Source organism: Strix uralensis, chromosome 6, assembly GCF_047716275.1.
Source record: "Strix uralensis isolate ZFMK-TIS-50842 chromosome 6, bStrUra1, whole genome shotgun sequence".
Classification (NCBI taxonomy): domain Eukaryota; kingdom Metazoa; phylum Chordata; class Aves; order Strigiformes; family Strigidae; genus Strix; species Strix uralensis.
Genome location: NC_133977.1, coordinates 841,712 through 869,693, shown reverse-complemented (window position 1 = coordinate 869,693; position 27,982 = coordinate 841,712). Strand labels below are relative to the sequence as shown.

The 27,982-nt window shown below is 46.6% G+C and overlaps 1 protein-coding gene across 3 annotated transcripts; it reads right to left on the bottom strand.

The window, feature by feature from the left end:
- Nucleotides 1-27,944, bottom strand: MCM3AP (minichromosome maintenance complex component 3 associated protein). Of its 3 annotated transcripts, none has more exons than XM_074872388.1 (28): nt 27,127-27,944; nt 26,809-27,035; nt 26,053-26,131; nt 24,034-24,181; nt 22,774-22,958; nt 21,067-21,206; nt 20,384-20,581; nt 19,897-20,165; nt 19,061-19,223; nt 18,342-18,502; nt 16,889-17,133; nt 15,965-16,155; nt 14,925-15,025; nt 13,917-14,048; nt 13,252-13,365; nt 12,585-12,737; nt 11,013-11,210; nt 10,652-10,720; nt 9,828-9,962; nt 9,264-9,417; nt 8,559-8,817; nt 8,107-8,204; nt 6,349-6,739; nt 5,944-6,201; nt 5,149-5,278; nt 4,001-4,207; nt 759-909; nt 1-269 (listed from the first exon to the last, which is right to left on the bottom strand). In XM_074872388.1, the coding sequence occupies exons 1-28, from the start codon at nt 27,926-27,928 to the stop codon at nt 111-113; spliced, it is 5,517 nt and encodes a 1,838-aa protein (XP_074728489.1). In that variant the 5' UTR covers nt 27,929-27,944; the 3' UTR covers nt 1-110. The 3 variants fall into 3 exon arrangements, with proteins under 3 accessions (XP_074728489.1, XP_074728490.1, XP_074728491.1); XM_074872389.1 differs by having other exon boundaries at nt 15,965-16,152; XM_074872390.1 differs by lacking the exons at nt 1-269; nt 759-909 and adding an exon at nt 3,713-3,872.
- Nucleotides 27,945-27,982: the final 38 nt, after the last annotated feature.

Below are 27,982 nucleotides of genomic sequence, written 5' to 3'. Positions count from 1 at the left end.
TAGAGTATAAATTGCTGTGGAACCTTTAATAATTAAAAGTGACATCAAATTGGTCATCTAAGTTTTGTCTGAGACTTCCGCGTTGGCATGCACATGTTTCTCAGCTCCACTCAAATATCCACCATGTCCACCAGAGCAGACAGGTGGAGCTCGGAGACAACTTCACTCTCCTTGGTTGATCCGAGGAGCCATTGCAAGTGCTTCAGTCTGTCCGACAGCATGGGGCTTCGCTCCTCCGCCAAAGGCTTGCACTCCTCTTGACTCCCACCCTGGGCAGAAGGAAAAGAGAGGAGACTGAGAAAGAAGCATTACCCAGTACCAGCAAGGAACTACTCAGCGCACTGGCTGTTCCCCCACTTCTGAGAACAACCATGGAGGTCAGCACCACCACCCCCCACCCCCCCCACTCCTGAAGAGGTAAGGCAAAAATGGCATGTTCTTCTATTTCTGTCCCCAGCTTCCCTTTAACCGGGGGAAGATGACCCACAACAGCGATTCCCTGTGTTACAGGGCAGCACCACAAGGGATACTGTTATGACTGCCAGCAGCAGAAAGCATGAACACCTGTGAAGAACTCTTATTCCAGATCCATCCCTGGAAAGAAGTTATTTCCAAGGCGTAGTTTTTCGACTCTTTATTTCCCAAGTCTATCCAGTACTGCACACTAAGGTAATTCCCATTGAAGGTTTTGCAACTGCAGCAGGTTTGGCACCTGCACTCCTCAGAGCTAGTTAATTCTCAGTACCACCCTTTCTTACCTCTTGAGCAGATGATGCAGGACTCTTCATCAGTGGACAGATGAGAGCTGGGGTGGAGACCAGGGACTGGGGGAGGTAGAGAGGAAGACCTACGAAATTACCACGGGGCTCAACGCCCTCAGCTAGACATTGGTGCAACTGTTCTTCAAACCTGGACAGAAAGATCAAGAGCACCAGTCAGATTACAGCCTGGCTTTGTTCTTGTAACCAGTGGGTTAACCAAGAGTTTGCAGTTCAGAAACATCTGCAAGAAAGATCTGATGCTCCCACTCATTGCCAACACGGTCTGCCGTGTGCCACTGCTATGACAAAAATCCATCATAGATGGTACAGAAAGGAGCCACACAGACTGAAGATGCCCAACTGATGGGGAAGGCAGCAAAGACAAGAAAACCCTGTGCAACCTCAAAAGCTTTAGTTCTTCAGCTTTGTCATCTGTATTGTTACAGGCACCATACTGACATCCCAAAGTGGGCTTCATAGACATGTCATACAATCACAGCATGGTTGGGGTTGGAAGGGACCTTAAAGATCATCTGGTTCCAACACCCCCTGCCACGGGGTCACCTTCCACCTTCCACTAGCCCAGGTTGCCCAAAGCCCTGTCCAAACTGGCCTTGAACCCTTCAGGGAGGGGGCAGCCACAGCTTCTCTGACCTGTTCCAGTGTCTTACCACCCTCACAGCAAAGAATTTCTTCCTTACACCTAATCTAAACCTACCCTCTTTCAGTTTAAAACCGTTACCCCTCATCCTATCCCTACACTCCCTGATCAAGAGTCCCTCCCCACCTTTACTGTAGCCCCTTTTCAGTACTGGAGGGCTCCTGTAAGGTCTCCCCAGAGCCTTCTCTTCTCCAGCTGAACACCCCCAACTCTCAGCCTGTCCTCACAGGGGAGGTGCTCCAGCCCCCTGAGCATCTTTGTGGTTCACCTTCAAGACACCTGTCTGCCGACCTGACGCACTCTCTAGAGATGACCACTTTTCCTGGGCCCCTCTTCCCTCCAGGGCTTTATCCCCTGTTACTCTGCCAAGCAGATCCCTGAAGAGGCCAAAAGCTGCTCTCCTGAAGTCCAGGGTAGCAAGCTTGCTGTGCACCCTTCCTCACTGCCCTAAGGATCTTGAACTCCACCATTTCACAGTCACTGCAGCCAAGGCTGCCCTTGAGCTCCACACTCCCACAAGGCCCTCCTTGTTGGTGAGAACAAGATCCAGCACAGCACCCCTTCTCATTGGCTCCTCTATTACTGGGAGAAGGAAGTTATCATCAATGCATTCCAGGAACCTCCTGGGTTGCTTATGCACAGCTGTGTTGTCCCTCCAACAGATATCAGGGTGGTTGAAGTCCCCCATGAGGACCAGGGCTTGTGAACATGAGGCTGCTCCTATCTGTATATACGGGGCCTCATCCACTCGGTCTTCCTGGTTGGGTGGCCTGCAGCAGATCCCCATGATAACATCTCCTGTCCCTGCCCTCCCATTAATCCTGACCCATAAACTCTTGGTCAGATCCTCACCCATCCCCAGGCAGGGCTCCAGGGACTCCAGCTGGGTACTGACATAGAGGATGAACCCTCCACGCCTGCTCCTTGTCCCTCCTGCCTGTCCTTCCTAAAGAGTCTGTATCCTTCCATGTCACCACTCCAGTCATAGCTCCGTGATGCCAGTAAGATCGTAGCCCTGCAGGCATGCACACATCCAGCTCCTCTTGTTTGTTCCCCATTCTACATGCATGTGCATAGAGGTGTTTAAGTTGGGCCCCCAATGAAGCTGATCTACTGGCTGGAATTCCTTTGTGCTGCTCTTCAAGTGCTCTCCTGCTGCCCTCTGACCCTTCTCCACACATCTATGGCTGACATTGGCATCAAGCTGGTAGGAGTGGGATGGATTAAGGTTCCCCTCTCCTGGCTACTTTAAAGTTCACCAGTTTGGCAAGCCTATGGCCGAAGATGCTCCTCCCATTCTCTGACAGATGAACCCTATCAGCCCAGGTTTCTCAAAGCAAGTCCCATGCTCTAAGGAGCCAAACCCCTGGCTGTGGCACCAACCCTGTAACCAATTGTTGACTTGCCAGATTCAACCAGTCCTTTCAAAACCCTTCTCTTTGACCAGGAGGACTGATGAAAAAACCACCTGTGCTCCAGAGTCCCTTACCACCAGCCCCAGGGCTCCGGAGCCCTTGAGACTCCTCAGGCTGCTCCTGGCTGTATCATCGGTGCCCACGTGAAACAATCGCAGTGGATACAGTCAGTGGACTGTAGGAGGCTTGGCAGTCTCTGGGTGACATCTCAGACACCAGCCCCCGGTAAGCAGCACACCTCTGGCGTGCCTCAGGTCGGCAGATGGTGCCTCAGTAGCTCTCAGAAGAGTCACCTACCATCACCCACCGCCTTTTCTTAGTCGCACTGGTTGTTATACGGGAGCAGACCAGGCGGCCGTACTCAGCTCCAGCGTCTCTCCTGATGCGATGAGTCTTTCCTCTTCAGTGTGTGGCGTGGTGAAGCGGTTCTGCAAAGGCACCTCAGGCTTCAGGGGAAGTCTCTCCCTCCTGCAGGTCCTTGCCCTGGCAAGCTTCCATTCTTCTGCATCGTTGCCCCCCTCCCTTCCACGTGCGCCGGTGCAGGAGGTTTTGGCTGTTTGGCCGTGGGCTCACTGCAGACTGCACTTAGAACCAGCCATCTAACTCCTCCTCCTCAGCCTCCCTGATGTTAAGGCAGCTTTCCCACCACCTCCTGCAGCTCAGCCAACCTGCTGCAGGAGCTCCTCCACCTGGGCACACCTTTCGCGGGCAGGTCTGCTGCCTGTCCCTGCCCCAGGAGAAAGGTCTGGGCACGTCCCGCGGTCTGAGGCTGCGCTGCTGCCTCTGCCCTCGGCAGCTCTGTCTGCGGGGAGACACCGGCCGCTGCTGGGGTAGATGGCACAGACCAGTGCCCGCCATCCTGCCCTGAGGGTCAGGTAGGACGAGTGCCCTTTGTGACCGCAGGACACACAGACTGCCGTACACACGGCACTGCTGTAGTTTTGGTGGCTTGACTGACCACAGTTTCCAACTGCTCCTCAAAACTCCAAGTGTCTCTACCATCCAGTTAGCGGGGAACTGCACTGCACTGATGTGCTTGATGAAATCAGATGAAACTGGAGATTAGGCTCTTTCCTAATCAGCTTCCCATTACGTCCAAGTTGTAAACAATTTCTAACCCTGGGCTAGAGCTACAGGGAGAGGATGCTGCTCTGGCAACTTACCTCCTGCTTTCCCTTTTCTCCAGCTGCAACTGCGCCAACAGACACTCTGGGAGAAGCTCCTGGGCTGAGGCTGTGTCTGTGAATTCATCTGCCCTGGGAATGCTCTTTTCTTGACTGGACAGCATGCTTGTGCCAGAACCATATTGACCTGGCATCATGGAGACGCTACAGGGCTTCTTAGAAGAGTTGGAAGATTTTACCCTTGACCTGAGGAGGAAGGAAAAAAAGAAACAAAAGCACAGAAATTGGCATAAGTGTGTTGATTTTTCCCTATTAGCTTGAAGTCTGGAAATAGCAGGGAGTGAGAATTGATCATTTGGAGACTAATTCCCTTGTACCAGGGTCCAACATACCACCACCTGTGTGTGGGATTTGAGAGGAACTAATCTGACAGGGGGCTGGGATTCACCCCAAAGAAAGGTATCTACACATCTGCTACACAGAAGAGCAGCAGCTAAGCTTCCAGGAGAGAAGAGAACAAGGCTGGGGAAGCAAGCTAGACTTTTGAGATCTCACACAGCCCTAAGGCACACTCCCTGCTCAACCTCTATCACTTTCTCTTATCAGTGGTCCCTTCCTGATGTCTTCCCACAAGTCAGAGACAAAGCCTTCTTTTGAACTCAAAACACTGCAAAATTAGCATGTAATTACCAAAGAGTAAATCAGCAAATCGTTTCACATGTCCAGGCTGCAAGTGAAGGTGAATGTAAGAGGGGGCATTATGAAATAAAGGCCACGCTCATGATTTATTCCTGTGCTCTTCCCCAACCTCACACTGTTTTTCTTCCATGCTTTGTCTACAAGTCTAATTCCAAAGCCTCAAGAATATTTTCTTTGGGATAAGTTAATATCTCCATTTATAATACTTAAGCATCTCCCAAGCAATCCATTTCTTTGAGAGCTGAGTAACCCTACAGAAATAAAATCTACTTACTACCAGGTTTCAGCACACCCTTGTACAGCATTTCAAGGAGATGTGCACAAGCCCTTTCTGGGAGGATGCCATATGCTGGTTTTCAGCATCGTGACAGCACTGTATGTTCATCACAGAGGCCCTGAGCAACCTCCAGAGAGTTCACCGAGCAACTCTGATGGCACAATGGCCCGCTGAATGCTACTCCCCCAGGCAGTGCCAGCAGCCACCTCACCTCTCGTGGCCTTGCCGGATCTCCTCCTGTGTGCGCAGTCTGGCTTGTTCCCAAGAAAAAGGGAGAGTGAAGTTCTTTAAATGCTCCCTGAAGAAGTACACACGAATCTGACCATCTTCACTTACTGCTTCTGTGAATAAACCCAAACCCAACATTTAACATTAGAACAGACTTTCCCCTTCAGAAGAAAAGCTCAGTACTGAAAAGCCAATTTGAAGAAAAATTGCATGTTCGCTTTCAAGTAATTTAAACTGTAATCTGCAGGTAAAAAGAAGCCGCCTGGGCAAGACTCTAAAATGCTGCTTTATCTTCATTTTAAAAATTCTAGTGCATCCAAGTTCAACGTTCAGTGGGTTAAGCAGCCGTTTCATTAAAAGAGGCTCCCTATAGTTGAGCCAAACACACTTGAAACTGAAAGCAAGCAGAATCTGAGACAACCTTCATTAATCCATAGACGTGCTCATTAACAGTCACAGCCTGCCATCTCAGCTGACCTGAGCTTACGTGACGTCTGAGGGACTAATTCTTGGCCTTTGGTTGAATGTAAACCCTCTCCTACTGGGAGAGGAGGGCTGAAAGACTCTGACCACATCCCTTCACACAGAGACAAGATTTTAAGTCACAAGCTCAAGCCAAGTCATAAACACTAAACACACGCTCTAAAGAAAAGCTAGATGTGCAGTAAGCACAGCGTCGTTCTACAAGAGGAGATCAAGACCATAGTTCCCTCCTGTCAAGTTACTGAACACAGTCATGTCAGAAGTATCATCCGTGTTGCAGAAGGACGCAAGATACCTGGTGTAATAGGCAGTTTGGGTGGTTTCCAGTCTCTCAGTTTATGATCAATGCAGACTGCCAAAATATCGTCCCAAGGGATCTCCTCAACAGAGGGTCCTTCTTCATCAGAGTCCCCAGATGTCCTGTTTTTCCATTTCTGATAAGTTTTGCTCAGCAGATTCTCCACTTGAGACTGGATCAGTGGTTGAGTATGGGAAGAACTAGCAATCTGAGACATGTACTGAAAAATCATGTGGCAAACAGGACGCCAGGGAGCTATGGGGAAAAAAAAAAGCAAGTTAATTGCAAGAACTTGTGACAGAGCGAAACTATCCACCTTACAGGCTGGTAGTTCAACATGGCACAGGCACATCTGAGAGAATGACGTGCCACCAGGAGCACACCGCAGGGTGAAGTACATACCACCTAACGGAGGCAGATCTAGGTACGGGATCTGGAAGGACAGCACAGCCCTCTTCAGCCAGGCCAGGTGATCAGGTGTGTTCCAGTGCAGGTGGGGCAACAGCTTGTTACCCCCAGGCTCAGAAAACTCAGTAACAGGCCAGGACAAATCACAAAAGTGCTCTGATGACACCACATCTGAAAGAAACTGCAGCACGCTGTTGTACAGCTCTACGATGACCCCAGGCTCCTGAGATGACAGGCCAGCTAAACGCCTCTCCTTGCAGTCATGGTAGAAGCGCTGGGCAAATTCACCATTAATCCCATCCTCGATGTACTCCCGGAGGGTCTGACTGCAGAGCTCAGGGGAGTCAGGGCCCTGGGAAACCAGCCAGCCCACAGCCGCTGCGATCTACAACACACAAAACACGCGTAGTTGGGAAGTGCTCTGCGGCGATCAGGGCACAAAGGATTCAATCCTACAAGCCTAAGTTTGATGTAAGACTGTTGAAGATGCTATGCAGCAAAATAGAACCAAATCAACTCTCATCATCCCAACGTTTGCAACAGTACTTCTCCAACCAGGTGCGTGACACTAAATTGCCAGGCAGCAGGCTCAGGAACACACAGCAAGAGGCTGTTCACACCAGGTGCAGTCACACAGTGGAATTCCCTACTGCAGGACACTGGGGATGCCAAAAAACTTATCTGGGAGAAATTGGACAGTTTTACAGAAATTAACCCAAGGTGACTATATCAGAGAAGCCATGTCTGATACTGGCAGGCCTTAACTGCAAAGAGATGCAAGCGGTGAGGGTTTGTGGGGGAGCATCACTCTGGGCTTGTTTTGTTCTCACCTTCTTTCTGAGGCACCTTCTTCAGACACCTTGAGAAGGGAATACAGGGCTGGAGCTGCTTTTGGTCTGAGTCAACTTACCTGCTCTTGGTCATTACCCTCTCCCACCTCTCCAAACCACCCTGCTGTGACTCACACACAAAAAACTTGTTCAGACTTATAAGTATAATTTTCTACCATAGGTTTTATGAGTTATCTCCAGGTCACTATTACCAAGCACACAGCAAACTGAAGGACAAAGGGAGAAGCTGGTGTCTGGAGTCTGTCAGGGAGAGCTCTGTACAATCTTTCTTTACATATGTGAGAGCATAAAGACATCCACCGAGCTTGAAGTCCCATCCATCAAGAGGGAACAATACTGGCTGATCTCACAGCAGCTAGAAGACCTACAAAGGGTCCTTTGCATTTTAGGGCTGGCAGCTTAGAGGTACAAAGGCTTAACTACCACTAACGCTCACCCATTAGGCAGCAACAGTACCCCTGCTAGTCAAGGCAGGTGGGACAAACAAGAATGGGTTTACATAATCCACATACTTTGGTCTCAGTGCACTTTTCAGTATTACACAGGTGAAACTATCTTTCATGTAGGAAATGCCATTGATCTCTACTCAGTTAAAATACAACAGTCTCAAATAATGGAAAGTTAGAAATATTTAATTTCAGAATAGTTCTGGCTGATGTTGGAACTACTATTAACAAGAAAGCACCCGACTTCAGCAAATTCAGGTATGTGAAAAAAATGGGAAGAGAGCTTTTAGAACAAAAACTGTTACAGAAACTTCAACGGAAAAAATACCCCATTACACAAGCCTCGGTTGCTATTTAAGCTACTGAGAACACAATCATTCTTTATAAGGCATTAGTAATTGAGAGGTTAATGCTAAACCAGTCAAGTATCTCTTCATGTGAGCTGCTGTTCTTACCCTTCTCGTGCCTTCTAAGTCATTGATAGAACCTGGGAGCTCAACAATGGTGTAATCTGAAATAAGCTGGGCTGAAATCAAGTCCTGCAGCATCAAACCTTAAAAATAAGAAAACACGCCATATAGAGAGAACAAACAAATGGGTACCTCCTACTCTGACCATACTCTCTGCATACATCCACAGCATCACTTCTCCATCCTTGCCCACAGACTCTCAGGATCAAATACTGTGTGCAAAGGGCAACTGGAAGCCAAAAGGAAGGTCATCTCTTTCCATACTGATCAATTCTCAAGGCCCCAGGCTTTCTAGCAAAGCTTTAAGAAGTGTTGTACTTCAGTCTCTCCCTTTACTAGATGCTGCATTTGAGAAACTGCGGTAGCCGCAACAGTTCTACTTGGGACAGCCCTAAATATTCATGTTCTTTTTTCAAGGCACAGAAATAATTACATACCTTCTTCTACTTCTTTCTCGGTGGCCGCCTCTTCCTGACCAGGGACTAGAACCACCAGGGGAACTATTGGGTGGAAAGGTTTGGCCTGGAGCAACTGTTTCAACTGTAGCAAAGCCAAAAGCCAATAAACATCATCATCCGCAACATCTTCACTCCTAACTCGAGGGGGCAGGAGAAGAATGAGACCACTGGTTCCAAGCACGTCTTTTTGCGTCTCAGCCATATCGAGCTCAGAGTCAGAGAGCACACCGTGTGCCACCTATACAAGTAACAAGGACGACAACAGTAATGTAGCTGAAGCTAAACAAAGCTATTTTCATACTGAGATCTGCAGTTTACTACCACTAGCATTCAGCTCTGACATTTGTTACCAAGAGCTCTGCAAACCCTAAAACAACGAGCGGTTAGATAAATGTGTTCAACAGATGCTACAGAAGTGCACTTCAGCACCTGATGTGGCATCAGGAATTGAGATGACTGAGGTTCTAACTATTGCACTGCATTTAGGCAGGTTATTTACTCAGTTGACTGGAAACAAAGACAAAATCCATCTTTTTTCAGACCTTTTCGTCAACCTCATCCCTCCCAGTATCATCTCCCTCCATCTGACAGGACAGTGTCAAAAGCCTCTGCACAACATCCACTGGCAAAAAACACACCCTGCACTTATGGCCTGTTAGGTATCACAAAATTGTTCTCACTTACCTTTACACACACACTGATATTAACGCTTCTGCTCCCTTGCATGCCAGGAGAATTAAATAACGTCAGTGTCTGAATTCTGCCTTCTGTATGTGAAGCGTTTTTCTTCCAGTTTTTGTCTCCCTTAAATTTGGCTTTTAACCAATCCACCAGTACCCTGGCAAACAAGAAAGAGTGGGCTTCTGGGGTGGTTGTTTGGTTTTTTTAAATGGCATCTTAGGGTTTTAACACCAGCACCTCTAGGACACCACAATTTATTATAACTCCAACCTTCATATTGCTTGGATTTTACTAAATAGCTACTAAATGTGCTGAAATGATCCACTGCTACGTATCTCAAGGTTTTCTGTTTTCAGCAAAAGGAATTCAATGAACAATGTCAGAAGATAGAGACCACTACAATAAACTACAGCTATATTCTTTAGAGTGCTCTGGAGAAAAAAACCAAACTGGATATTTGACATGGTATGGGGAAAAAAAAAATACATCAAAGACTGTATACTACTACTCTTCTTCTATTTGACTGCCCTGTTTGAGAAAGCGACCCAGCAATCAACTCTTACTTACCTGTTGGGATCATCCTCTGCATATTCATCATCATTTGGCAAAACCAATAGCACCTTCCAAAACACCTGTTCTTGTTGAACTGGAGTATGTTCAGTGATTAATGAGACAAGATCCAGGGGAGTCCAAGCGAAATCACTTAAAAGAGAGAGACAGAAGCTGGTGAAAAGACCCCCTAGTGCTCATTTCCCACCTGGGGAACGTTTTTCTCGCTTTGAACAAGTTACAATACTCTAAGTAGCTACCACCCAGTTCAAACAGTCAAAAGTTTGAGCTAATTCTTTAGATCTGTTGCCTTCACATCTATTTCACTACAGACCAGATGCCTTCAAGAACTGCAGCTGCCAGATGTGTTGCATGAGCCTTACTTTGGGGATTGTGGGACCATTTGTGCACCGCTTCACTTACACACTGCACCCTACACACCTGGCTCCAACAAACACACGGGCCATGCATGATGAGCTGTGTGAAGGGAGACCTCCTGCTGCATTTTCAACATCCAGATCAATTCCTTCCTGCCACAAGCCAGGCCAGTAACAGCTCATTTACTCCTCTCCCACTATACTCCAGCCCAGGCATCATCCCACCCAGGTACAAGAAAACCATAATATCCATCAGATCCTTAAAGTTACACCCACGGCAATAGGATCAGATGGCCTAACACTTTCATGAATTTATTTCTCAGTTTCCCTTCTCTGGAAAATGCTCCCAGAAGCAAGGCTGCAAGTGGACAACCGAGTATGATTTGCCATTCCTTACTGGTATTTCCAAGATTTCTGGCATTTGTTACAATTTGCTAAGAAAACAAGGATCAAACGCCAACATACCTTAACAATTGCTGGTAGAAGTGCTGAACTTTGATGTCATGCACTGTCTTGTTTCTCAGCCAATTCAATCTGGAAACAAGAGATTCTTGGTTGTAATTCTGGGTACAAAACAGGTACTTTAACCAAATTTAAGAAACACCAAGACCTGAAAAGTACTGCGGACACTTTAGAAAGCTGCCATGAATAGAAGAAGGGTTTCTTCAGGTTTGCAGTCTTTGTCCCAGCATTTGTGCAGAAAGGGTCTTTTTGGGGGTATTTGAGAGCAGTTTTACAAAACCATTGACGTTCACAATGGAGGTTCAAAGAGGACTACTTTGTAACCAACCAGATTGCCAACTACTGTCACTGTAAGTATCCTTACCTCGTGCAAGAGACTCCCAGCTTTCCTCCGTTCCCCAGGTCTACAATTCCCCTGCGCAAGTTCTCCATGGTTACAGGCCACTCAGCACTGGGGGCCAGTGCTTTCAGTTTATTTTTTGGATCTGCACAACAGGGAGCAGCTGGAAATGCCCTCATTTGACGTCTCAACTTTGTTCGAGCTGCCGCTGCCTCCCTCCACCTTTGGAAGAGAATAAATAGGTCACATTAATAAACCCTTCTGCAGACCAAACAAGGTTTTCTCACCTTTGCTCTGCAGACTGGACTGGGCTCTCAAACACCCAAGTCCCAGTCTGCCCAGGGGCCAGCGTGAGGTGCTGCAGCGGGCTGAGGCTGTGTTTCTGCACACAGCTGCGGAGTCAGAGCTCAAACAGAGCACGCAGAGGACGAGACCTGCCAGCTGTACACATGCAGCATCCAAACGGGGCAGCCTTGTGCCCCAGTCAAAAACCAATGCAGACAAAAGGGAGCAGCCTTCTGCTCAGCAAGCTGCACTTGCTCTCAGTGGCCAGAGAGATGACAGGAGGGAAACAGGATTACCGCTCTTCCGTCTCATCCCATCCTCAGCCGGCCTAGCTGTGCTCCCCAGGCAAAAGTATAGTTCTCCTTCACCTTTTTCAGAGTGTTTATTCCTAGCCCATAGAGCATTTTACAGTGACCCATTATAAAGCTTCTCTTATCTCACTTGCTGAAAATACTTTTGCAACACCTATTGCAGTAAGAAAGGTAAGCCTCTCTTTTTTTCTTGTTCTGTTTCTAATGAACATTTAAAAAGGCAAATTCACCATCAAGGAGAGAACATATAATAAAGCCTTTATCATTAGATGCTAATCTATTTTTCTGTGACCAGATGATTCAAAACATATACACCTAACAGGTTCGTAACACAGAAATTTATGAATTGAAATCTTTTATTACGTTTCCTCAGGTATGTTCAGGGCTCATAAAAAACATTCCTACATCATCCACTTCTCTTGACTGCTGCATGTACATTTGTTTCATGTATCTTTAGGCTCCTCCTTAACCTTCACCATCACACTGAAGGTGATTTAGGCACACTCTGAAGACACACATACACTCAGTTTTAGGACAGAAAGCATTCTGCAAGGGAAGGTGCTCCGCATTAAAGAGACTAGCCTGCTGCTTCCTCTTTAGCAATGAGAAATGCCACCTGAAATGCACCTCACCCTGACTGCACTGGGGCAGCACAGCACAGGAAGAAATGAATCTCTGCCTTGGAGCACCACAACAGCCACTGAACGCCTAGCACACACCCAGAAAAACCAGCATCCAGTAGAAAGAAGGAAAAATTATTACAAGTTTCTAGATAGTGAAGCTGAAATCTTTCAAGCTCATTTCCTGACTCTGATGAGGTATGCTCCCCTGCCCACATAGAGCTGAGCAACTTCCTAGAGGCTAGTAATAAGGCCTTAAGTCTACCCTTATCAAGACAACAGCAAAAAATGCAACTGGACATCTGTAAATTCAAACTCTATTAACCACTCCGTGCCAACACTCCCAAGAGAAGCAGCTGTGTCATAGGGCGGCAACTCACCGTTGCAAGTACTTGCAGAAACACTGGAGCTCCTGAAGGGTTTCCTTGGCAATCTGGAAAATCTCGTCCTCCAGAAAGAGGTCCATGACCTGACCACAAACTTCTTCTGAACATCGGGCAATACGGGCTTGACGGTCTCTTTCCAAGGCACATCTAGTTCAAAATGAAACAAACCAAGACCTCTAGTGAGGTGGAGACCACCACAAGTGCCAGCACAATTAGATGAGGTGCAAACAGGGAAGACCATCACATTTAGCAAAGGGGAGGGATTTTCCACACTTCTACATTATTGCCCTTCTAAACAAGGCCCGTAGTCCGTCAGAAATCATTCAAGTTTTACAGTGATCATGGGCTTCCAAAGAAGCATCTACAAGAGAGCCCACAGTTGAGCCATAAGGGATTCAGAAGAAAAATTAGCACACAGGGCAGCCTTGTCCTTGACAAAGCCTTTATTTCCTCCACCCCAGAGGACTGCTACTACCTGATGGAGTGTGACTGCAAACAGGCAGCCCCCTGTACGACCAAGTACACTTACCCTCTCCTTAAAGTACCTTATTGAAGATGGACTCAGAGAAGGCCAAGCAAGAAGCCCACCACTCCCTAACAAATTCTTGCCCTTAGGAAAGCATACTACAGCAAAGTATAGCATACAGTATGTTGTACGTACCTTAACTCACTGGCTGAAGCTTCTTGAACACTCTCCTTTATTACTTCTTCCATTAACTCCATACCCACCAACTGGCTCAACTGCTTTATTAACTGTTCTCTTTCCTGCTTTTGCCTGGAAAGACAGAGAAAAGATTTGCACAAGTGGCAAGATTTACAGTGGTAGACCTGCTGCTTAGTTACACAAGCACTACATGTGGTGTCAGTTAATTCACCTAAAACTCAGCTGGTTTTAATCTTTGAACAGCTTTGCACAGATCCAGGTTTCCCTCAAAAATGGGACAACATTGGTGTTATTTTATTCTTACCCCAGTAAATTACAGAGAAGTAGCACACTCGGAAGACAAAGTTCCTGTGTATAGCAGCGCCAGAATGCATCTCCCTCTCTGGAAGCTCTGGGTGAATAAAAGTTCCCAAAATTCCACCATTTTCATAGTGGCTCTGGGAGGTCACCAAAATACTAACTAGCAGATCACCGGAGAACATAAAAAGGACAGACTGACTGCACGATCCCAGGGCAGTTCAAGGTGAGACAAACTGAGTGCTATGGGTGTGGCAAAGACACAGGGCCTGAGCACACACGCAAGGACTCGGGTTGGCACCAGCTGTCGTTACGCTGCCTAGGGGTGTATACAACCCTGCCCCGCAGAAAAAGCTTCGACTCACCTCTCTTCCTCCACCCTGCGCCTCTCCTCTTTGACACGCTCCCTTTCTGTGCTAAGCACACTCCCAGCCACTTGTCTGAGCATCTCCCCCATCACTTCAGTCACGAGTTCCTCCGTGGTGGCCTCTGCGGTGCTGTGCAGAAAGAGCAATTCTCTTTTCAAAAACCAGAAAGTTTTCATTCAAAGCCCTATGTCTGTGCTTTCTCAAACATACCCTTGTTCCGTTGTGGTGGGCTGACTCCAGCCACCGATCAAGCACCCACACTGCTACTGGCTCACTCCCCCACCCCATATCAGGACAGAGGATAAAATAGGAAGAACAAAAGCAAGAAAACTTGTGGATGGAGATAAAGACACTATAACAGGTGAATGGAAAAAACCCCACACCTCCACCAAACAAGGCAAAGGCAGTCAGCCACCACCTCCCTCAGGCAGACCAATCTCCAGACAGTCTCCAACCAATGGCCACCCTGGAAGCCAGAAAACTCCACCACCTTCTTCCTCCAACCCAGTTTTAATGCCAGTCATGACATCACATTGTACGGACTTTGGTCGGTCTGGGCCAGCTGTCCCAGCTGTGTCCCCTCCCAGCCTCTGGCACGCCCCCAGCCTACTTGCAGAGCTGCGGAATGGAAAACAGGAAGGCCTTGACCCTGTGCTGTTCAGCAATGATGAAAACACTCGTGCATTAGCAACACTGGTTTTGTCACAAACCCACATCTACAACTCTACTAAATGCCTTGGAGAGGAAGCATTATCTGAAGCAGAGAGGCAGCCAGATCTGGGCTTTACTCCTCTGGTCCCCCTTCAGGCCCCTTCCCTTCCACAACACACGTTTCTCGTGGCAGCGGCGTGAGCGCCACGCAAGGCAAGGTTTACAGGTTTGCAGTTAGCGTTCCATTAGGCTAGCAAGACCTTGCCTTGCTTAGTTTTATGATCTTCCCACTGCTATGGCAAATTGCAGCTTTGATGACAGACTCCAGCAGTACCAGCAATAAATGCTCTTTACCAGATGGCAGCAGTCATGTAAGCCGCTCCCGCTCCGGCGACTTCTCGGCACTCTCCTTTGAGGACGTCGTCCACCAGCCCATCCACCACTTCGTCGATGTCCTACAAGACAACAGAGAAAACAGCTGAAGCAAGATACAGTCCTGCTCAGGATGGCCTGGGCGCACATGTGAAGGAGAAGTGAGGCTTTTCAGCCTTGTTTAACTGACTGTAATTGGTGACATCATCTATATTTCTACTAAGCTAACTTAAAACACAACAGCGTGGAAATTTGAGGCTAAAAGGTTAGTAACAGCCCAGAAACAAAAAGCAGCTTTCTCTATTAAAACAGGCAAGTCAAGTTAGGAAATAATAGCTAAGAAAAGTGAATTTTGAGAGGAATTTATTTTCTTACTTGAGAGTTTCTCTCATTCTAGCTCATTTAATTCCAAATGACCAGGTCTAATCTTCACTGAAATGCAGCCACATTTAAGTAGAATATAGCAGCTGTACTTTACAAAGCAATGGGACACTCTGGGATGGGTTCAGCATTAGAACATACCTAAACATGTGCAGAGGGAGAAAAAGGGGAACGGCACAGATACACGGGGTACGCACTCAAGACCCAACATTAATAGTCATATACCCACAAGAAGAAACTTTGTCATGTCTCACTTGAAATACGAGCCATTAAGAAACAGCTCAATATTATTCACTAAAGCAAAGTTTACCTGCTAAGTAAAAGATAATAACTTTGTACTATCACTTTCTGACTCTCTCCCTACAGGTTTCTCAAATACTAAGCAGACAGGACTGTTTATCCTATGAAGGATAAACACTGACATTTCAGGCTTGCATCTGAAATCACTCAAGACCTTCTCTTTTCAAAATAGTCCAAGAAAACAACTTCTTACAGTATCCAGAGCACTGAAGCGTCTCCTTTCGCCTCTACATAACACATGCAGGTTCTGGAAAACTAAAACCACCTAAGAACTTGGTTACCTTTGATTATATCGCAAAGATCTTTCCCAAACGCTTCAGGATGGGTTTAAGTTTCCTTACTGTGTCTGTGTAGACAGGCTGAGGCTTTGAAGAGAGGGGCTCAGGTTGCCCAGCAGGTTGGGAGATTGTCTGCGCAGGAGGCAGCACTGGCACAAGCTGACAAGGCAACAGTGAGGGCAGAAGATGAGCTGCAGGCTGGACTCTCACTGCTGCGGCATCTAAATCCACACCTCTGCTTTCCCCTCTTCCTTCTTGGCAAAAGGGGAAAGAGAAAAATTAAGGAAAGCAGGTCAGTCAAAACAGAAGCAAAACAACTCACCTTCAAAAGCTGGCTTGTCTGATAAGTCTCGTCAGGTCATAAAACAAGTCCATAACAGAAGCTTGCTGCCTTAAAGTTAAAAATGGAATTATATCATGGAAACTAATTTAGGAGTATTTTATACAAAACATGCCAAAAATTTCACCGCACCTTACCTCCAATACCAACCACATTCATTTCCAATAAAACAACTGTTGAAAGTCAAGTACACACCTAGCACCTACACACCCCCATTGAATAAATGCAAAATATCTGTACTTCCAACACGGACCAAAAAAGCATACATTCAGCTAACCTGATAAACAACATGACTATATATACAGCGGGAACAAACAGTTGCAATACAAAATCTGCAAACTGAAGAGGGCAGCTGATTGCCTGAAGTAGCCAGGTATCTAGTTATTTCACCTATGTTGGCAAAATTGCATTCATTTTTATTAGTGCCTTTCCTGTATTGGGAAATATGTTTCATGAATCAGGCCACTTCGTAGATTTTACGGATATATAAGTACACTTAAATCAAAACATGCTTTCATTACATCCAAATTTCCATGGAATTCCAACCTGTGTGAGCCAAGAACAGTTTCTGCTTTGTAAAAACTACTTCTGGAGCTGACTCAACAGGTCATCCCTGAGCAGTATCTAAAATGCATGTTTGCTCTTACCTGTTGCTTCCACTCTGGATTTCTGGCTACTACTAGCTTGATCCACAGGGGTGCTTCCGCCGGTGTACTTATTCTGTCCGTTGAAGCTGGACACAGGCACGTGGTGAGGCACCGAGGGCAGCGGCCCACCATTTACAACTTCCCCAACGGAGACAGTTAGCTTCTGGCTGACAAACACCGATTTACACGGCTTGGGTAATCCGTCTGGCTCCAAGAAAGCTGAGCGATTCAGCTCCACGTAACCGCTGGGGAGAAATAAACAGGAGTACATCCTCACAGCTCCAGGTTTTCAGTTGGCCAGCTTAGCAAGGCAAAGCGAGACAGGCACTGGGCACTCAGGATTGCTCCCTGTAGCCTGTATCGCCATCTTTGGCTGGAACCAGAGCAGGGAAGGCAGACAGCACTGTCTTCACAGCTATCCTCCCCGGACAGAGCACAAGCTGAACTAACATTTTTGGGCACCCTTGTGGGTGTATTCTGTCTCTTTCTCCTTTTAACCTTTATCCACTGTGTGTATTATCCATGCACATTTTGCCTAGACTACATCCCACATGACAGATGCCATGGCTATCTACAGAAGTAATTTTAAAAGTTGCAATCTTCTAATCTTGGCACCTGTAGTCTGGCTAATTTATTATTTCAAAACAGAATGTTAACAGTATTAAATAGAGTAACTGGCATGCTCAAGTTTTTTTGCCTTCTCAAGTTCTTGAGATTGCCAGTCTGCGTGAGCACACCTTACAACATATCTATTTCCATGCCAGACACTTCTCTGCAAACCATTGGCCTCCAACATCCTCTCAATTAAACTGCTCTGCACTGTTCGGCTTCACCCCACCCTACATGCATCACCACAATGCCAGTTTCCTGAGAAGCAGAACTGTATTCTCATTTCCTACAGAGCTGCAATTTACTACAATTCAGCTGCAAAAGAAGAAGCCGAAACAATTTTTTTTTTTTCTACTGGGTTATCCACAACATCTCTTTGTAGGGAAAAAAATCCCTGGAGTCCAATGGAGACTGAGCTCAATATACAGTCTCTCCTTTGGGGGAAATGCTTCTCTCGTTTTTCCACCAGCTTCCAGAAAGTTGAAGGAATTCTGTATCCTCGAAATCCCTATCAAACCAAGTAAAAAAAGATGTACAAGTGCAAAAAAAAAAAAGCTATTGTGGGAAGTCACAGTAGTTACAGGGATACAAACCTCACTTCTTGAGGGAAAGATGCAAAATTAAAGAACTTTTCATAATTACAGCAATAAAATAGAAGATATTATTAAAATTTGCACCCATCACTATCCTGGTGCTTTGCTTACAGAGCCCAGCCCCTGCCCTTCACGTGTGTTTTTTCTTTTTTGGTTGCAGACTGCAGGAGCAGCCCATTAACACTTCATGTAACTTCAGTCTAACCCCACTAGGCATCTTAAGGCACAGACGCCCTTTTCCTTACACTTACCCATCAGATACACTCAGGCCATAATAACTGATAAAATTGGTTGCTTCCTCACAATCCTTGAACAGTAGCATGCGGACCAGGTGATCCAAGGGAAACACTGTACATCTTTGGGTACTCACAGTGTAGGCAATATTGAGAGATTTGAGAGCATCTTTACGAATCTGGGGGGGGGGGGGGGGGGAAGATAAAAGAAAAAGCCATGTAACTACTAAGTTAAAGACCCCAAAATGTACTATAAACATGAAAATCATGTTTAAAAGAAATCAATACTTTGTCATCAAACATCTATTCAGATTTAACTTTCTTTTTAAATTCTCTGCACTCGCTTTCTAGTTTCTGCTCCTCCTTAACACTGCTCATTTTGATCGTATCACTGTGGTTCTTGTACAGGAGAAAAACCTTGCAAGGGCTTCTGAAAGTGCAGGTTGATATTTCCTTTGCAAAAGTCTCAGGCCTGCTTCTCTGCTTCCCAATTATTTTCAGTGGAAATAACGTATTTGTACACAGTTGTGGGAAGAAAGATGTTAAGAGTAGCATTTTAATATTTGCCTTTTATATTTATATTTTTAAATTTTTAATCACTTCTGAAGAAACGAGAATAAGATTATTTTAAAGGCTAAACATCTACCGAGTTTTCTGCTAAGAAGACTTCCTTCCAAAAGTTCCAGACTGGTTTACTGATTAACACTTTAAAAAACATCCATCTGCCTTTTTCTCACCTGGCTGAAATAACAGTGTAAGAGACAGGCATTCAGATAGGAAGCTGCTTGCACTAACTTGAAGAACCTCACAAAGTTGTTGCTGTTTAATGCAGCAAAAGCTTGAACTGCAAATCTAACTTCAGGAGAGTTTCTAACCTCTGGATGAAACTGCTGTACTTCTCTGTGGAGACAAAAAGACAGAGACAAACCTTTTGCTTCAATACTAACAATCACAATATAACAGCAACCTGTAACAAAACAGAATTAAAGTCAGGAGTTTTAAGCACGACATGCAACTCCTGTTCAAAACAAATGGCTGTGAATTAAATTTGCAGCATTATTTACTGATCATTAATCTTCTAATGATGCTTGCATAATCAGCATGTTATTACCTAGGTACATCGCTCCAACCTCTAGGGAGGAAGGCAGTTAAGAGATTGACCAGAAAAGCAAACTATGACTCTGCCCACAAAACGTTTTTTGCTTATTCCTACTGCAGATAAAGCAGTGAAAATTGGATACCATCATGCGAAAAGAAAAAAATTTTCCTTGATTGAGAATAGTGAAGGTTTAACTTTTTTTTTTGGTTGGTTGGTTGCTTTTTTATACCCCCTGAAGAAGCTCTAGTGAGTTATTCAAGGAAGAAAAAATAAGCTTTGTTTTATCTTTCTTAAAAGATAGAATTTTAAAATGACCTGCTGAAAAATTAAAATAAACCATCACTACAGTACACTTTGTTTGGCAAAAATATTTTGCAACTAAGCACTTCCACTACAATTTGTGTGGACTTAATCCTAATCTCAATTCTTCCCATAGGCAAAAGGGAGAAAATAAGTGTTATCTGTTGTTCCCACCTGAGAATATCACCCTTGTTGAGATTCAGCAAGACATTATAACCTCTGAACTCTGCTTCACTCTTGCAGTAAATCCCCTTGTTAGCCAGGTCCTGATACATCTCCTTCAAGCTCTGTAGGCATTTAGTCATGTTCTCGTTGTTGATTTTGGCATCAAAGGAGGACATGGGCTCTTCACACAAGTGGTGAGCACAGTGGATGTGAAAGCGAGTGCACTTCTCAATCAGAGACACCATCAGAGGGTTGCAGAGATGTTGCTGGGTTATATCCTAAACAGAACGATAAAGAAAGCATTGCATGTATTTTTAAACTGCAGCTGAAGAGCATAGTCATCTGGCCCTACCTTTGGAAAACTCATTTCAACTGTGCTTTGAGTCACTTTGCAATTCAAAACATTTGAATTACTATTGCTTTTTGCTTCACTTTTTACAGCATTATGTGATCTTTTGCTTCCTATCATCAAACACCTCCATCCACCAGTGCTCACCTTTCTTATTCCACGAGTTCTGTTCCAAACAAAGTCATACCACTCTCGGTAGTTTCCTTCTCCTTGGTCCATAATGTTTGTCACTAAATAGTCCATGGTCATGCTCAACACCTCAGAGGGTCTCAATTCATGGGGCAAAGGTTCCTCCTGATCTGCTGAAGACCTACTATATTCCTTGACTGCTGCTGCATGATCTACCTGCAAGACGTGGAGAAAAGAATCAAAGCTCAAGGAGTATGGTCAGCTTTTCAGAAGAGAGCATTTCATCCCATCCATGCCTTTAGTTTAGTAAGGAGCAGACTATTAAAGGAGTTCCTCCACTGTTCACACCAACAGCCCAATAGCAAATGTATTCTGTTTTCTTTTACGACAGGATCCTACATGTTGACTTAGTCTCAAACTCATAACCTTCAAGACAGTGTATACTGCTGCCCTATAGTTTTAGAACTATAGTTCTAAAAGCCTGTCTGTAGCTAAATAAAAGACATTACTCAGACTGAAAAAGCAATTCTCTAGCCTTGTTGTACAACAGGGAATTGAAAGACATTAATTACTGCAATGGCCTCCAGAATTTTTCCACCGGAATTAACCCTGTGATCAACTAAACACTGACAGCTTTATATGAGCAGCACGCAAACAGATGTCCTGGGAACAACAAACCCCTGAATACAGAGGGCTCATACCTTGTCAGACCCTAGAAGCAATTCAAAGATACTGAGCTGATTTCTCGTCTCCCTCATGTAGCGCTCCTTTTCAGGACACATGTCTGGGCAAGTGCCAACAACAGTTTTTGCTTTCCCAAGATCAGTCCTTTTTATTCGAGCTAAAAGAAAATACAATTGAACAAACACTAAGCATCTCTCATTTTTGTTTTCATGACAAGCTATTACCCTGGTGTGCCAACGCAGCCCTAAGCGTGCCACACGCCTCAGCTGGAGTACGTACACTGGTCGATGGATGGATGGATGTCCAGAAGTACATTGCTAGGGCAACAGTTCTCAAAAAAGCTGGTGGGACAAGGTCTCTAGGGATTCCCACCCTGCCTCTACTCAGAGCAAGGCTGTACCCATACCTTGGTGTGGTCAGAAACACACAAGGATTGGGTTCTCCCACTCTGAGGCCTGTCCCAGAGTTGCACCACTCCTTGTCTTACTGGTTTGTTATTAATTTGAGCCGATTTTAATGATTTTTGATCATTTGGATTTAAATAAGGCATGATTTAGAGTAACTATATAACCAGTTATATACTGCCACGAAGTTCTTCTTTTAAAGTGCCAGGCTGAGGCCACGTAGACTAGTGATAACCATTAACTACATTTCTAGACAAAGAATAAGACTCGTGACGAGGTACCATCATCAGACTGTCCGGTCAGGACGATTTACTGCCCTATAGACCAGGTACTGTAAAAGTTACATTGTGAAAGGGCCTCAAAGCATGTTAAAATTGCAGTGTAAGCCAAAAATCCTTGGGTCAAGGGCACTGGAGGGTCTTTCTTTTGAGTCAGTAGTCCGTGGTGGTCGCAAAAGCAGCCCACGACTCATTTCAGGACTCAAGTGCGTGTGACCAGAAAGGGGTGGGAATATGAAAAGGAGTTATGGGAGTTATCATGTTTATGTATGAGAACTTGAGTAATATGTATGACTGTATCCTCTATAATCAGCATGTTACATGAGTTAGGTGTGTGCTGTTGGTGAGAAGACTCCCCTGCGCACCCGGCCATTAATAAAGGAGCGTCTGCTTATCTACATCCCATCGGTGTCCATAAGTTCTTTTATCCCGTTTTGGTGACACTTTGGGGCAGTTTCTCCTACCGTCCCACCTGGATATCAAGAGTTTTGCTGAGAAGACTGAAGCCTCTAAAAGATACCCAATTTTCTGTGTCCTAACTAAGCACCAGACATTCCACATCAAACAGATGAGAAATCTATTTGCTGATATTAAAAACAAGATCTTAAATTAAAAGTAGGGTCAGCCTTGAAATGGCAAGAACAGGACGGAAGGGTTTATGACCCAGCACTGTAAAACAAAGGGCCTTCTCTTGAAATAGTTACTAACTGTGTAGTAGTTTGAAATTAGAGAAACACAGTTAGCCTTTGGGTAGCCTTCTTCAAAGAGCCTGCAGGGATGAAAATCTCCCTACATAGCCTCCTTCACAGAAGACGAACTGTCTGCTCTTCACCTTCCACAAGAAATACGCACATGCAGCGAGTAAAACAGATTTTTGTGTGTTCTACAAGAAATTAATGTATATATGTACAACAGAAGAGTATTTTATAGACTAGTTCATGTTAAATTCTCCCTTTAAAGCAACAGCTTTGCAACAGACACCAAACACTTCCTTCTTTTCAGCAGAGAAGCAGATGTTACACTCGTTAACTTGTGTAATTACCTTGTCGCATGATTTTGTCCCTCTGGTCCAAAAGACGGTATCTTTCTTCAGATGTCTCGGCCACTAATCCTACCAGGTTACCAAGAGATGACAAGGCCTCTGAGCTCTGCCCTTCAGAACCAGAATCAAACAGATCTGCTGCAAGCTGCAGTGTCGTTCGAAGACCAGGCTTCTTTGCCGGAGAACTAAAAAATAGAAGATTTTTTTTTTTTTAATCACTAATACACTAAAGCATGCCCCAGCCTTCATCAGTTCACTGTTCCTTTAGGACTTCAACATCTCTGTTTAGAAGATTATTTTGTTCACGAGGCAATGTATCAAATAAACAAAGTACGTGTCAACACACTAAGGTTGTTATGAGCTAACACCAGCACTGGGAGTTAATCCGGTTAAATCCTCAGCACTGCCTTGACAACACAGCCAAGCATTCTCGATTGTGGTGAGAGCCTCAACCTCTGTACAACAGAAATGGTAGTACTGAATCTGTCTGAGAGTGAACAGAACCAGATAGCTGCATTTTTGCATGACTGTGGCACAGCTGTTTGCATTTTAAGCTGTTTGGTGTGAAAAAAACCTAATGCTTTCTATAGCAACAGAGATTGTCAAGAGATTTTACAAGGGGCCAGACACAAACATATTTTTAAGTCAAGGAGCATTTGTTCCTTCACAATATATTATCAATTTTATAATCACATGACTGCACACACCAAATTACTTTTGTCAAACTAGACACACCATTAAGGTACCACAGGAAGATGACAACTTTGCCCCTTCAGTGAATGACACGGAACAGGATTCCTGTACAAAGAGCATTCATTGAAGTGAGACCAGATGATGACCCAAACTTACCAGCTACTCTGAAAAGGGGATTCTCATTCCACAGAGCTGTCATTGACTACAAACGAAGCTACTCACTTCAAAAGCTCATTTAATCATGACCACCAAACAGTGTCCTTACTGCTTGGTCCTAGTTTGGCTCTGCACTCTTTCATTCAATTCCCTTATGCCTCACTATTGCAGGTGTTACTTGCTCTTATGAACAAAATATTCAAAAGAAATAGGCAGACCAAAGTAAAAGACCTTCACAAGCCGTTAGACATATCTTTCTGACAAAATGCAAGATCTGCGAGCTTGTAATTCAGACAAACCAGAAGACAAGGGAAGCACACCCCCTGATAAGAACACGACTATTTGGCACACATCATTTTTCCCCAGGCACCCCATTTCCTGCCAGCGGGATTCCCAGAGGAGCAGACGTACCTTTTACCAGGCATGACACCGCTGGCAGAGGATCTCATTAAAGGCTTCTGAAGAGAGGAATGCTGATAGTTTTGCTCTTCACCGCTTTGCCTTCCTTCATCTTCACCTGCTTTCTTCTCCTTGGATGAAAATTCTCTTTTTGCTGGACCTGATATAACGTAGGCAAAGACCTGGCTTTATGCTTAATAGTTTAAGCAACAACATTTTTCCCCGCAGGGGGGTGGTGGTGAGCAGTTTGTTTAAAAAAAAATACTATTAGAAAATAAAACTAAGAGTCACAGTTTTCTACTTGTATGCAAAACTTCCAGGACTACTTGCACTGGAAGCTGTACCAAGTCAGTCTACCAACTGCTAGTCAGCCTCACTGTTCTGTAAAGGATATTTTACTGAAAAACACTTGTCACTTAGCAATAACTATAATCAGTCAGCAGATTGTCAGTAAGTGAAGTCTGATCATCATCCAAGTTTAAATTTTCTCAGGTTTGGGATATAATCCACAAGTTGTAACTCTCTACGGGCTATGAAACCCATTTCACCTACGTAACCACAATTCCCAGTGCTCCTTCTGAAGCATTTTAATCATTTATTTCACAATCCCAAACTTAGCCTGAGGTTGGCACTCCTTCTCAAGAGTTACATCTACACCTTGCAGGAAGAGAGAATTTCTTCTGCCAGGAATAAATTTTCAGCCAGTTGGATTTCTTACATTATCTCAGATCAGTTATTTCAGAATACTGCCATTCACATTTCTACAGACACTTAACACCACAATAAAATGACAAAGGCAAACAGGCACCCCTATAGCTGCCGCTTCAAGATGTTAATTCTCAGGAAGACAACTCTGCAGCTGCTCATTTTCTGAAAGGCAAGTCAAAGGTTGGTTCACCACAGCTTTGACCATTCATTTGCTGACAGCTGAAGCGTGTCCCCAGGCCGGGATCTCAGAGGTACACATGCAGCATTCGTAAAGCTGAAGAAAGGGAAGCACCTGACAGTTCAGGTAGTTGCCTAAGGGGTGAACAGCCAAGGTTCACATCTCCTCTTGCCCTAATCCTGAACAGGGTCTGGAATACTAAACTCAGTTCTCCGTAGCTTGCTCTCTTTTTGGTTTAAGCAGCGTGTAATTGTTGATAGGCAGAACAGCAGCCTCAGCAACACTGACAATCGCTCCGGGGTACTCCAGAACAGTTCTCAGAACACTTTCCTGTGCCCTGGAAGCCCACATCCCAGACCGTGCTCCGAAGCAGGCAGCAAGGTGCTTGAAGCCGAGTTTTCCTACATCCCCAAAGAACATCCTATTTCTAGATAGGAGCACAAAGTTAACATCACCATATTCCTCTTGCGTGGCTGCATGAATGGTTTCTAATTCTCTCGTGCACTGTCATTTCAAGTGTCTTCAGTTCTTTCATATGGCTGGAACAGCACTTTGGCTCAGACCAAGAAAAATGTTTTTGACGACACGAATTTAAGAAAGAAACAGTGCAATTTCCAACTGTGATTTGCAGTCGCTCACTTAAAACTTTCCCAACACCAGAGGACAGAACTCTGGATGCTGGAAGTTTACACAGCTTACAAAAGCAACTGGGGAACTCCACAAGAGGAAAATTCTCCAAGGTCTAAGGCACCCCTTCTGGCGCCCAGGGTTCCCCAGCCATAGGCTGTTAAAGGCTGAGAAATTATTCTGGAAGCAATTACTTGCTTTACCCTGTTCTTCTTCCCCTCCCCTACATGTTAACTCTTAGCCTTTGCCACAGACAGAGCTAGCCGGGATGTCACAAAATGCAGAACAACTATTTTTATGCTTCTGCAAAGAACAACCTTCAACGCTGCCGTAAGCTCTGCACACCAAACAGTCTGACTAGCAAAAGTCAAAGAAAACCATCCTACTTCTGGAACTGTAACATCCTTACTGCGGAGATCATCTCTCTATCAATCTCAGCACATCAGGAAACAAGAACAGAGCAGATGACACGCCATTTATGTATCACCCAGTAAAAATACCTCGAAACACAGACTTACTCGTTTTCTTCTTTTGCCAAAACGTTACTATGCCTTTGTGCAACTCTTTCGCTTTTTTTCTGGCGAGAGCTGCAGAGGCCTGAAAGAAAACAAAAGCAGAGTATGAAAACCTGTTAGCATCACAACACCAAACGACCAGTGCAGTTTTTGACAGAGAAACATTTACCAATTTCCATGAAATTCTGGTTACTGCTTTTTAATCTCTCACTCAAGACCTACACGCAACCAGCAGTTTCCACAAAAATTGCTGCTTTTCTAAGAGCTACGGCAAGCTTAGAGCACTTGAGCCAAAGGTGTGTTTTCAAGCACAAAAGAGGAACAGGCCACGCAGTCTCTGAACTGGCTCCTCAACACACCTCAGCACTGATGTAAGGGCAGTACTCCCAGCGAGCAGGTCACCCTGCAAGGCTGGCACGAGCTCACCTCACCCTCGGTGCTGCCAAGCCAAGAACGCAGCAGGGTACGTAATTCAGGTTTGGGTGACGTGAGACAACAAACAGGGAAGATCTGTTTGATGCCCGCGCTGGGTGCTAACAGGACAGCCAAAGCCAGGCAGAGCTCTGGCAGCGACCGCTTTGACGTGCACCTCTGTACACTTCCATCCCGTCCGTAACACGGCGCTCGTGACACAAAGCTTTCCCCCAGGTGAAAACCACCCTGCGTCACCAAACAGGGGGGCAGTTCCCCCCAGGGCCGGGCCCATCACAAGCGCTCGGGTTTAAGGCTGCTTTGGCACCAACCGCTTCCCACACTCACATGATCAAAAAAGTGGAGAACGGCCATTTTTTTATTGCGCCTCGTCATGATTCGTCGGACTTTGACGAACTGGCCGAAGTGCTTCTCCAGCACCGTCCTGTCGTTGAGATAATCCGGGATGTTCTTGAACTGGACGGCCGTCAGCTCGCCGGGGGACGGGCCCCCCAGCCCCTCCGTGCTCTCGCTGCCCCGGGCCCGGCGGGCGGGGGTGGCGGCGGCGGCGGCATCTGTAAAAACAGGGAGACACCCACCTCAGCCGAGGGGTGACACCCGGCCGTGGGGGCCCCGGCCTGCCCCCCGCTCCCCGCCCCAGCCTACCTTCCCGGGGAAGCTCGCGGGCCTCGGCCGGCGGCGGCTCCTCGGCGGGTCCCCGCTCGGCCTCGGCGGGCTCTCCGCGGTCGCGGTGCCCGCGGCCCTGGCTGCGCAGCACCTCCTGCAGCGTGCGGCCGAACAGCGCTCCGCCGCGGGGCCGGCTCAGCACCACCGCCCGCTTCTCCGGCGGCGCCGCCAGGGCCGCCCGCCCGCCCGCCGCCGCCCGCCGCGGCGACCGCTCCCGCTCCTCCTTCCGCTTGAGGCTCTTGGGCGCCGGCTCGCCCGGCTCCTCGACGAGCGGCCGCGGGCCCTTCTCCTCCGGCCGGCCCAGAGCGGCGGGGGGGCGCGAGAAGGAGAAGGGCCCCCCCGACGCCGCCGCCTCCGGGCCCGGCTCGGGCGCGAAGCCGAAGGGGGGCGAGAAGGTGAAGGCGGCGGGGGCGGCCGGGCCCTTCTCCGCCTCGCCGCCCGCCGGCGGCTTGAAAGCGGCGGCGCTCTCGGGCGCCTTGAAGCGGAACTCGGGCGCCGCGAAGGCCCCGCCGCCCGCCGCCTCGCCCGGCCCCGGGAAGCCGCCCAGGTTGGTGGGCGGCTTGAAGCTGAACCCCGCGTTGCCCGCCGGGGTGCCGCTGCCGCCCGCCGCCGCGAAGGTCGGCGCCTGGCCTAGTCCGTAGGGCGGCCCGAAGGCGGTGGTGGGCGCGGGGGCGAAGGGGAGGCCGGCGGCAGCGCCACCCTGCCCGAAGCCGGCGGCCTGCCCGAAGCGCAGCGGCGGGGGGAAGGCGGGCGGCCCGCGGAAAGGGCCCCCAGCGTTCATGGCGGCGGCGGCGGCCACAGCCTCTGCTGGGCGGGCGGGCGGGCGGGGCGCGCA

Excerpts from the sequence above, each read along its gene's own strand:
- MCM3AP (XM_074872388.1), bottom strand. The coding sequence starts at position 27,928 with ATGAACGCTGGGGGCCCTTTCCGCGGGCCGCCCGCCTTCCCCCCGCCG. Across the intron at positions 22,959-24,033 it reads GGTGTCATGCCTGGTAAAAG|TTCTCCGGCAAAGAAGCCTG; the intron begins GTACGTCTGCTC and ends TCTATTTTTTAG. Across the intron at positions 5,279-5,943 it reads CAAACTGCCTATTACACCAG|AAGCAGTAAGTGAAGATGGT; the intron begins GTATCTTGCGTC and ends GTTTATTCACAG.